This window comes from Eptatretus burgeri, chromosome 1 (assembly GCF_056783735.1).
Source record: "Eptatretus burgeri isolate ZD-2024b chromosome 1, Ebu_testis_v1, whole genome shotgun sequence".
NCBI classification, from domain to species: Eukaryota; Metazoa; Chordata; class Myxini; order Myxiniformes; family Myxinidae; genus Eptatretus; species Eptatretus burgeri.
The window spans coordinates 93,845,072-93,856,711 of NC_140961.1; the positions used below are offsets into that span (position 1 = coordinate 93,845,072).

The window sequence follows — 11,640 nt, forward strand, 5'->3', positions numbered from 1 at the left end:
GTTCACATGATGTTATAATCCTCACAAACTACAAAGGTATAAAGTATTCCTGTGTCCCTGAGTGCCCTTTACCCCGATTCATCATATGTACCATTTACCCCGATGCATGTTATGGCTCGGATAATGAGGTCAATATAAAATAAATATTGGTTTCCATATTTTCCTACTCTTGTTTATTGAAACAATTTCCGACTCTTCTTTATCCTACTCTTATTTATACTCCTGTACATCCACTTGTTCAGTGAAAAATAAGCAAAAGCCTTGATGTGTCTTTGACTATTGTGACTATATCAGTCGTAGGTAGAACCTTTTGAACAACCCTCATACCTCTTGTGCTGTGTATTTATAATTAATCTTGACAATCATTTAAAGGATACTTCTGCTGCATATTTGTAACATGATGTTGCAATTCAGATTTGCACGAAGGTTGTAAAAAGAGATGCACAACCTGAGTTCAACCAAGTCATCCAAATTCCTGCTACCGTAAGTAAAGATACATTAATTTGTGTTATCAGAATTATAAATAGATATACTTTAATAATATTAAATAGTGTAAAGGGAAAGCATGGCATAATGCTAGTACATTTCTTCTTCATTCAAGTTACATCAACATCTTTTCAGAAATATCATTGTCTGGGGCTGTTAGGATAACTTGGAGGTAGCATACACATTATTGAGCTGTGTAGTCTGGGTTCAGGACCCAACCTGACTATAAACTGTCACCCTGGTGCTTTGCAGACAGTGCACTTGTATCGATGAGTCTGGTGTCTTATGGAGAGACATTACACTGGGTGTCTTGTCTGCTCGTATTAGATGCATGTTAAACATCCTACAGCACCTTTCAGAAAATGCGTTACCCTTTTCAGAAGAATAACTTTAGAAAAGGAGACAATATATGGAAGGGTTGTAATTGGCATGGGAAGGACATCTCGGAGAATCAGGAAGTGGGAGATTGGGTGGTGTGGTGGGGTAAATAAATGCTGCATAAACGAGTAAATACAGCACAACCCTAAGCAGTTTGTAACAATCTGTGGTGGCTGTTGTCAAAATGAGTAAAAGGTTACACATATGCATTTTAATCCATAGCCAGGATGTATCACTGAAGGCACTTGCCTAGATATGTATTTGTATTTTAAATGTATAAATGGGAAAATCCATAAAAAATATCTTTGTGCGTGTGTGCGCACGCAGGCGCGTGATGTCATGCTTTTTGTGTCTAACTCCATGCGTCAATTAATTACGTACTATTGGAATGTACCTTTTGTCCCTTTCGACTGCAAAGACCCCTTGACCTTTGAAGACCCTTTAAGACCCCCAAGACCCTGAATACCCCAAACGACCTCGAATTATTATTATAACGAGGGTTCCAAGGCTTCCAAGCTGGGAAACCTATTGTTTTTGTTCAGATTAGTGAAAACACCCAAAGCTGTGAAGACTAATGAAAATTTGGTCCAATGGCCCAATGTTCCCCCAAGTCAGTCAAACGAATGAGAGCACTCACCAACTTAATAAATGCTCATCTGAGAGATGAAGAAGAGTGCAAGATCTTTCCTCGGGAGATAGGAATGCAAGCCGCACGAGTACCTGGACATTCCAGATTGAGAACCTGCATGGCCTGATCCTCATCGCTGAAGTACAGCTTCTTCTTCATCACTAGCATTACGCCTTTTCATCATTGCTCGACTACAGCATAAAATATTGCAAGAAAAACAATGGAAGACTTTCCTCACTTGAAGGCTATCTTTGTTTGGTGATCCGTCCGGATTTAAAGTAAATTATCTTGAGTACGGTACGTGTTTCAATTAATGCTTAGATAGTCTAAGTAACCCAAAATTAGGCCAAAAAAAAAAAATGTTGCATTGGCGTAACGGGTCACTGAAAAATAGGGTAGGTCGGTCGGGATCTTTTTTTTTTTTTTTTTTTTTTTTTTCCTAATAAATCCCTCCCAAAATCTCCCCCGGCTCGAGTACCACCCTTTTTGTCGGCGGGTTCTGTCTGAAACACTTCCGGGTTTTTGCGATCGCGATCGCAATCAACAAGATACTTGAAAACGATAGCAAAACAACAAAAATAGCAATAAAATAGGGTCGGCAAAATTTTTCGATAGCAAAAAAACATAGGGTCGGCGGAATTTTTAGGGTCGGGCGGGTTACGCCAATGCAACATTTTTTTTTTTTTGGCCTTATTGTCCATTTCAGGTTGACAAACATTGACAGAAAAATGAAGACAAATCTTGATCCAATTGAATCAACTTGACTACTCAAGATAAGAGTCATTCTCTTTCAAAAATTGGAAATATGAATCTACCTGAAAAATCCACCACAACATAAGCCAGAGGAAGTGAGCTCAGATGCTAAAGAAAGACCAGACAGTGGAGAAAGCCCAGCTGGTGTTGGCTTAACAATAAAGGTGGCTGGCTTAAGATATAAGTCTTGAGTTTGAGCCCCTGTTCTGCAGTTGAATTAACACCAGGTGGGTTGACTCAGCCTGTGTCATCCTTCTGAGGTCGGCAAAATGAGTACCAGCTTGCTGGTAATGGGCACTGTATTCGCCGCACAGCTGTGCTTCCAAATATGATGCAATAAGAAGCCACAGGCTGCATTCAAAACAACAACAGTGGAGAAGACCCTCCAGGCGCCACCTTCGCGAAACATCAGTGGATGAAGCATTTACATCACAATGAATACGCAATGGATTTCAAACTTCCATCTCACAGGATCACAGTGTGAGCAGATAACTTACCAGCAATATCATTGTCTCTTTACTGAGACATGGATTGTTGTAAAGGATTTTCAACTTCTATCTCACAAGATTGCTGTTGTGAATAGAAGGTTCAACTCAACAAGTCCAAAAGGAATATTCATGGTTCAGGTATTGTGTATCTAAGAATGGAGTTTATTTTTCCTTCTGACACCGAATTCATGGTGACACCAGCACCTTTGTTTCTAAACAAGTGTGGGATTGGATTGGATTGGAAAGAAAATGTCACAACTCTCATCAAGAAATACATTAAATGATTTTGATTGTGAAGCTAGAGCTGACGGTTTCTGACTTCTTGTCGAAACAAAATGATATTCACAGCAAGTTGTCATCATCCCACACAATGCAAGTTGCATGGACTGCCACATATTTAAAAGCATATTCATATTATCATTCAAATTGGCAAGCAAAACATACCTGCATTGAGAGGATGAACTGAAGTAAAAAGCAACTTCATGGCACTCAATGTCTGAGCGAATGCTGATGCTGTGCAAAATATATACCTGAAGCAAGGTGAAATTATAAATAATAATAATAATAATAATTATTATAGTTTCTTTTATTGTGCATGGAAACGTGCCATTATTTATTTCCCAACATACGTTCGTCTCTGTGTATGAGTATTCTTTTAATGTACGTGAAAGTACATTGATGATTATTCATGTCGTTGTCCTGCAAGTGATAAATGTACAAGATCCTCAAAGAAATTTAGATCACTCGATTTACAATTTTTCTAAGGGCAGGATCAAGGCCAGTAGTGGCGCCGCACAGCTCAAATATTCAAAAGAATTGTGCACTAAGTGATAAAAGCACCAAATTTGGCACACTTGTAGAAAGACATATTATGAAGTGATTTGGATATTTGGCCACCACAGATTTAGCCTCTGAGGGCCGTGGCAGCCATTTTACAAAATGGCGGCCAGGTGACATTAAAATGGCTACCAGAGGAATTAAAATGGCGAGGGCTTCTACATTTGTGGAACAATTTCATCGTTTATGAGGTCTATGGATGCGCCTCACCGAGTACTACAAACGTATGGGAGCAGATTTTCGAAATTCGAAATTGTGAAGGGGGAAAACCCTTTTTTTGGGAAATTTTTCAAATCAGTGTGGCTTCTACGTTTATACTTCGGTGACAACTATCACTGTGCCTATATATGCGACTAATGAGGCTCTACAAAGTAGCAGTTAACGATTTTCACGTTTTTTTAAAGGGGGCGGGGGGGGAGAAAAATAGAAAAATCTCTCTGGGCCCTACTACATTTATGTTTTTTTTTTTTTAAAGAAAGTCCGCGCCACCACGTAAAGTCACCCAACTGGTTGGCCCCCCCACATGACAGCAGGAAGGCCTAACTATAGCTAAGCTGCCCGGGGGGGGGGGCGCTACTCCCTCAACTATCGGTTGGACTAAACTAGCTAACCTATAGTCAAACCTATAGCCCTACGGGTGACATAATTACATAACAAGCGTAAAATAAATGACAATGAAAAAGCGTGTAAGAATAAACATTCCTGGAAATATATCATCAACAACTTACTAAAATATGATCTAAAAATGACCAAACATCCACCCACCCCAAAACCTTTATTAAATTATTAAAAGTTAAATGCATGGTGTATTTACAAAAGAAATACAAAATAATTTACTCAAGAAATACAAAATTCCACATAATACATTTCAATGACACATGATGTTACAGTGATTTGATGAAAAACTCAAAATTAAAAGTAGAAATGTATAGTTCTGGGTGCACTCTCCCTCACACTGACACAGAGCAGTACATTCAAGTGCAGCCTTTTTGCACTTGCAATGATTCACACAACCCTTCTTACATTTACATGACAGCAGTTCACAGCAAGTTTGGGCTGCTTGTGGTAATCTTGTCCAGTGGGGCTCATGCAGCCCCTCCTCACTTGTGGTCCACCCCCAGCTGGTTGCCGGCGGCAGCTCTGGTGCAGGGAGCAACATCTGGCCCAATACATGACCTCTCTGGTAGGCTGCCCTCTTAACGTGCTCTTCCAGAGCTGCCTTGGTTGGAGGAATCAACTCCACATTGTTCTTCCTTGCGAAAAGTTTCTTGCGTGCCTTGTCAATGTCTGTGCATGGACTTGTTCTGTCATACAGGAGGATGACGAATCTCTCAATGGTGTGCATGACCTCTTCTGGTATGTCACTTGGTGCAGATGACAACTTCAACAGTGCTTCGGTCAACTCCGGCAACACATTCCAGACTGCTCACGCAGTCTTCTTCCGATGACTTGCAAAACTTGACACAGTGTCACACCCTATCAGAGAATGGAACATCGTAAGTGCTTGTGCTTTATCTGGCCCCAGTCCAGCTGCTATTTCATGGGCTGCCAGGTATCGGAACCCTTTTCCAGTTCCGAATGCAATCCACAGTTCATTTTCTGGCTGCAGATTCTGGATAACCGAGACAGCCAACACCACAACATCTGTGTCAACCGTTCTGATCATGATTTTGTTGTGGCCATGGTGGGCTGCATGAGATGCATTAAGCAGCATTCGACTGTCTGCTTCCTCGTGGGTACATGGGGCCAGCGAAGACAGCTCAGACAGTGGAGGCTTGCTGCAGACTTCTTCTCCATCAGTGACGACGAGTTGCTTGTCGTTGTGACCCATACCAGGTCCAGGCGTGATGAGGATTGAAGCCTTGTAGACATGTAAGGGATAAAGATCTCTTGTGCATACTCTCTGAAGTTCTTGCATTCAGTAGGCTTTAGCATCTGCACAATGGCTGCTCCATCAATGACTATACTGGTGCTGGTAGGAGCCTCTGACCTTGCATCTGAGATCTCTTCAAAGCATGTGAGTAGGTCGCTTTTTGTACCTAAGCGGAGACTCCATCCATCAGACAGTGCTGGAGGGCATGCCTGATTTTCATGGCGAAATAACTCGTCCAGGTTTCCATCCCTCGTCTGACAGCTGATGTAGAGCCGTGAGAAGAGTTGAACATTGTTTCTGAGGCAAGTGAGCTTATGCTTCTCCTTGCTCACGTTCCTTCTTGGTTGAGCCTTGAGCACTTTGAGCTTATTTCGGTGAATTGTGTCAGCAACTGGCTTGGTTCTTTCAACAAGGCCATTCCCGGAGAAAGCCTGGAACTGCTTTTGGCCAATCTCCCTTACCTTTCTGACTGCCTCAATTGCAGGAGAACCAACAATTTCTTTGGTATCAAGAGCAACGAGATCTGGGCTGTCTTCCTCAAAGGGGTTCCCGAGGTCTTCCATGACTTTGACTAGTGACCGGACATCTTCAGTGAATGAGGCTTGGACACTGGTCGTCTGGTCATGGTGGCGTATGTTGTCTTCTCTTCCAGAGTGCTGGCTTCCATGTTGAAACTCCTCTCTGACCCTCGCCACTTCCGGCCCAGCGATCATCCAACGCCTTAAAGCAGCTGGGTTATCAGTGAGGCCAATTTCCCCACCATCTCCTTTGATGCAGGCATTGTTCTGCTCGTGTGCCTGGTCTATTGGGATTGATGAGAAGATCTTCTTTGTCTTTTGTACCGTGAAGCTACCTTCTCAAAACTTTCTGGCTAATTATGGGTGCCTTTCAGGAAGTTCAGTCATGTCCTTCAAGTGAACTGGAATCCACCTGGCATAGTTCATGTGGTCCATGGCATGGAACCAACAGGCCAATTCTGTCAGGGCATCAAGATACATAGTGAACGATGCTTGTCACAGAGAACACACATACACATTCAACAACAACTCCAATTGCAACAAAATTGACCAGTACTGGAACTGGGGAATTTCCTCTCCTCTCTGATAGCACCAATCTTCAAAAGAAAGCTGATGTTCTCCGTCATTATCTTCTCTCTTGCAATAATGGTCATAGGCTCGATGTTGCAGGATGTGCAGTGCAGCAGCAGAAACCTGATGGGCTCTCCTTGTGCGGGTGACATGAGATGCCCGCAGGAAAGACTCGGCTGTTCCAGGTGTGGTAATCTCGGCTTGCACCAGTGTCTGCACCCACCCACTACCATACAGCCAGTCTCCCAGTGTTTTGAGGGCAACCATCTTGATATGGAGACCACCAAACAGCATGACAACCTTATCTTCACCATATTTCTTTGGCCACTTCCACTGAATTTGCTTTGCCAAGGCAAATAGTGGCTGATCGAATGTGACCACTGGTGTTTGTCCTGGATTCAGATGTTCAACAGCAGTCTTCACGACATCTATGGAGTGGCGGATCATGGCCACTGTGTGGGCACTGTCCTGGAACATGGGAAGCAGGGCGGTGGGGCACATTGGTCTAACTTCAGGTGGCTGGCGGCTGGCATGGAAAGCGGCCCAATATATATATTCTCGCCTCCTCATCATTTCCGTCTACGACCTGCCTTGCATTGTGTAGCCAGAGATATTCTTCGTCAGTATGCTTTTTAGCCTCTCTGTCAAGTGACATCACCCTAGCAGCAGGGACAGGCACATTCTTGACAATGCTGGTTACAGGAGGCACGTCAGTGCAGCACTGTGGCAGCTGGCGGATGAACGTGCTTGCATCCCCAGATCCTCCAGTTACGACTATGGTTTGATCCACACTTTCTCCCATAAAACTGGGATGTTGGATCAGTGAGATAGCTGTGCCATGGAAGGAGGACTTTGCTGTTGTTGAACTCGGATTGTGATCTATATTGTCTACTGCAGCAGTAGTAAAAACTTTTCCACCCATCCTGCGCGGGCAGACAACTTGCTCCAAGTGAAACTGCTCGCAGACACAGTTCCCCATCTGCGCTGTGAGGCGGAGGACACGATCATATGAGATGCTCATGCCAACGTGTGCCAGCCGATCCACCAGTTTCTTCTTGCGCGTGTGGGCGTGTAACATCATCCCCACATATATTGGAAGAGGCGTTTCTTGTGCAGGGCTGTGCCGAACAGTGGAGGATGGTGAGGTGCTTTGCATACGCTTTTGTTTTACGCTGTTGAACTTCACAATTTGAGCAATGGTAACTGCTGCATTGCTTATGTCTGTCATCTGGTCCTTGATGCTGATCAAGGGTTCCTCTAACACCATGCTGAGCAGGCCAAGCAGCATTTGTGGCACAGACCCTTTCTGGCATCCTTCAGGGAACCCAATGAAAGGCTTGGCTTCTCCAAACATGTGGCGGCGCATGACTTTTGCAGCACGTGCAAGATGGATAGCATCATTGTCGCTGTCCATTTCACAAGCTTTAGCAATAGCATCGCCAACATCTTCTCGAAATGCCAACAGGATGTCTCTTCCCTTGCTGTGTGATTGCATGTCAGGCAACTGGGCAAGGAGTCTCTGCTTGACGTGTGGAATGTACCCTTGTGCTGCTCCTGACGCCGAGCTGTTCAATTCTTGACTGGTATAGTTGAGCCAGTTCTGCTCACTTGAACACTGGCGCCGTCTCTCCATCCTGTCTGATCTCTTCAATAAAGAGCACAAGTTCAGCAAGAGCTACTCTTGACAGCTCTTTCTCTGGTTCAGTTTCTCCTGGCGCTTCAGAAGATCGGGCCGCTCTGGCACGATTATATAACCCTGACAAGCATTTGGCATTGTACTTAGCTTCCAGGGCCACCATGTCCCCAGCACTGAGTTTGCCAAGTAGGGCACTGTCTTCAAGGAGGGTTGCACAGTCCCTCACGTGCCAGTCAATTGTGAAGGTCGCTGCCTCATGAAGCCGTTCTGAGTCTGCAGGTTGTTCACAGAAGAAACAGGAGGGGGGCCTTGACTTATCTGTGCTCGATGAGAGGGACCTGGTGGGCTTGCATGCATCAGTATTATGGCTGTCATCAGCAGTTACACGCATTCGCTTTTCGGCTCTCTGTACTTTTGTCCTGTTATATTTCAGTCGACAGGTTTCATGATAACCAGCACTGTTCGCAACCATAGCTGCTTCAATTCCGTGACCTTCGTCAAGCCGGCGTAACTGAAGCGTACGTGGAAGCTCCTTTGTTCATTGAATCTGATCAGATTTTCGGCCATGGAACTGTAGCCGCTCCCGACATCTGTTCACTTGGACTGTGAAGAATGAGTCGGTGTCTCTTTCGTGTCGTCTTGACAGATGATACACAGGTTCCAGTTCGTTGTTGGTGGATGTGATGACGTTGAGACAGGTCGCTCTGAGTCGACCAACTTGAAGCTCTTGGACATGGCTGCTATTAAGCGACGACCACCATGACCAACCTGCAATGACAAATCAATATATTACAGTCCATGTTACGACGATACGAGCATATTATACAAAATTTTAATTATTTCCCCAAAAAAGGTTCCCCACCCCCCCCCCCCTTCACAATTTCGAATTTCGAAAATCTGCTCCCATACGTTTGTAGTACTCAGTGAGTCGCATCCATAGACCCCATAAACGATGAAATCGTTCCACAAATGTAGAAGCCTGAGCCATTTTAATTCCTCTGGTAGCCATTTTAATGTCGACTTGCCGCCATTTTGTAAAATCGCTTACACGGCCCTCAGAGGCTAAATCTGTGGTGGCCAAATATCCAAATCGCTTCATAATATGTCTTTCTACAAGTGTGCCAAATTTGGTGCTTTTATCACTAAATGCACATTAGGATAGCTATGCTGCCCCACTACAGACAGAATTTTCTCGAGTGAGAAGGACACCGAGTCTGATAGACAGTGGATACCAGGGGATGAGAAGGGGACAAGGCAGGATGGGTTGGGTACGAGATTTGGAGGGAACAACTGCTTCACCGGCTGACTGGTTCAGCTGCCCCAAACCAGATCACGGGTATATTCACTTCAATACTGTACCAGTGGCACACCAGAGCCAACTGATGCATTCCGCTATCAGTGCCACACATCTAATCATTAATTACCGTTCAAGCGGAGCCAGTAAGTCACGTGGAACAGTCTTGTCATGGGGTGGATCGCCTATAACTAATTTGTCCTTCAACTGATTTGCCTAATTGCAAGAACAATCACTAAATTCGAATTCACACCAAGACGGGGTATATCTAATATTAAATGGCTTACGGTGGATGGGAATGCAAGAAAGAATCAACAAAACCCCTTGCCCACTCCCGAACAAATGTGCCCACAATCAATGAACGATCAGAAGAGCTTTAATTTTCCGATGCCTTATGGGGCCCAATCATTCCACTGGAAATGGCATATTGAGGGCTGAGATTGGAAATACCTGAGCTGTGCCGCGAGATGCAGTGTGGAACCGAAGCAAGTGGCAGCTCAGAGACATCCTTGCAACAGCTGTGGTCCACCTGTGAAGAGGAGGACAGGTGTGGCTGGCAGGGTGGAGGCGTGGATCTCGTTTGTCAGCCTTTTTGTGGCTCTTTCCTCTCAGAAGTGTCTGCGTATCTGCTCACTTATGCCTGGTGGACCCGCCTTGATAATATCCATCCCCCACCTCATGTCATAATGTGCCACTCCCCTCTAAGCTCACTCACCATTGTGCCAACGACCAATCTGGGGGTTGGCCGATGTTTCACCCTGATAGTGCGGGTGTTGTGGCAGCAGTTATGGCTATGGAGTCCCTTCTCCCACCTTTACTGCTGCTTCTTGACCTATCCAAGTGCCAAAAAGGAGATAAAAGACAGATTACGAAGGGTAGAACATTAAATAGAGGCTCAAATGGATGGTGTTTTTTTAGATACACACATGAGAGAAGGTGGATATCATCTGTCTATAAATAAAGCGATGCATATCGAATATCATGATTAATTATCTCACGCTTACTCTGTTACATCTATGATGGGAATAACTACACTATGCTGTGCAATGTCTTATCCCATATAAATCATTTTCCATGACATCACCCCTACCTTCCTTCTTGAGTCTGTACCGAGTCTGCATCCAGAAAGCGGTGGGGTTGGAAAGTGTGGGGGGGGGGGATGTAAGACCTGAATCCACTTACCGAATAGTCTAAAATCAAATCAAACCCAACCATAGACTAAAAACCCACATGCAGAAATAAAAAAAAAACAAGTGGTCATCTTTAATCTAATGCATTGCTCCACTTACCTGACACATTCATCCACGAGGGCATGCACTTACATAAACTTATTCAGATGCAATTTTCAACAAAATGCATATGGTTGTGGTGAGGTTGAGTGCACCAGAAGAGTCTCCTCTTCTTGCCCTGGTGAGTCCATGAAGTTTATTGTTCTGATCCTCCTTTCTCGGTGGCGTCTCCCTTCCCCAACCTGTCAGGGCCCTGGGTTTCGGCACAACAAGTGTCTTCGATGACCAAATGGCCTCTCCACAACTGCAGTTTGTGTGGCCTTCAAGGCTCAACAACAAAATTGCTCCAAAGGTCCCAAGTGGCTTTTAAATGGGTATTTGGCCTTCTTGGGCCACAGCAACAAAAGCAAATGGCCCTTGTGGCCCAACTAGAAAAGAAAGAAACTTGGCCCACGTGGCCTTGTCAGAGTGTGGGTCTTCAGGCCTTTATGGTCCATGAACAGTGGCACAGAAGATGGCAAACACTGGTAGGTGGCATGACTGGCAAAACTGGCAAGCTCGACTGGCAGGCAGCATGACTGGCCAAGCAGTTGAGTGGCAAATTATATGAGCCGGCAGATGGTCTTGGTCATGGTAGCAGGAGCGTGCGGTGGTAGCTGGTGAGATGGCCAGCTTCAACACGAGCCTACACTACCCTGAATGCCCCTCTAATCCCTCTATCCTATGAAAGCCCCTGCTTCCTCTAAATCCCTCAAGTTAAAATTGGGATCCCCCCTCTGGGGCCCAGGGCCTGCTCCAGGTCAGTGTGTACCCAGTGCTGGGGTGTCCTGTCAAATACCCACACCCAATGAGCCATAACCCCAGCCTGTCAATTTCACTTTTGCACCTTTGCAAAAAAAAACAAAAAAAACTTTCCATAATCACTGGCAACAATGGAATGCTATCCACGT

The 11,640-nt window shown here is 44.8% G+C and overlaps 1 protein-coding gene across 2 annotated transcripts in view; it reads left to right on the plus strand.

The window, feature by feature from the left end:
* LOC147034978 (myoferlin-like) overlaps nt 1-11,640 on the plus strand; it is a 424,490-nt gene that overhangs the window by 123,134 nt on the left and 289,716 nt on the right. For both annotated transcript variants that reach the window (XM_085891822.1, XM_085891829.1), the window contains one exon: nt 415-483. In XM_085891822.1, coding sequence (XP_085747948.1) covers nt 415-483 — 69 coding nt within the window. The remainder of the gene's footprint in view (nt 1-414; nt 484-11,640) is intronic.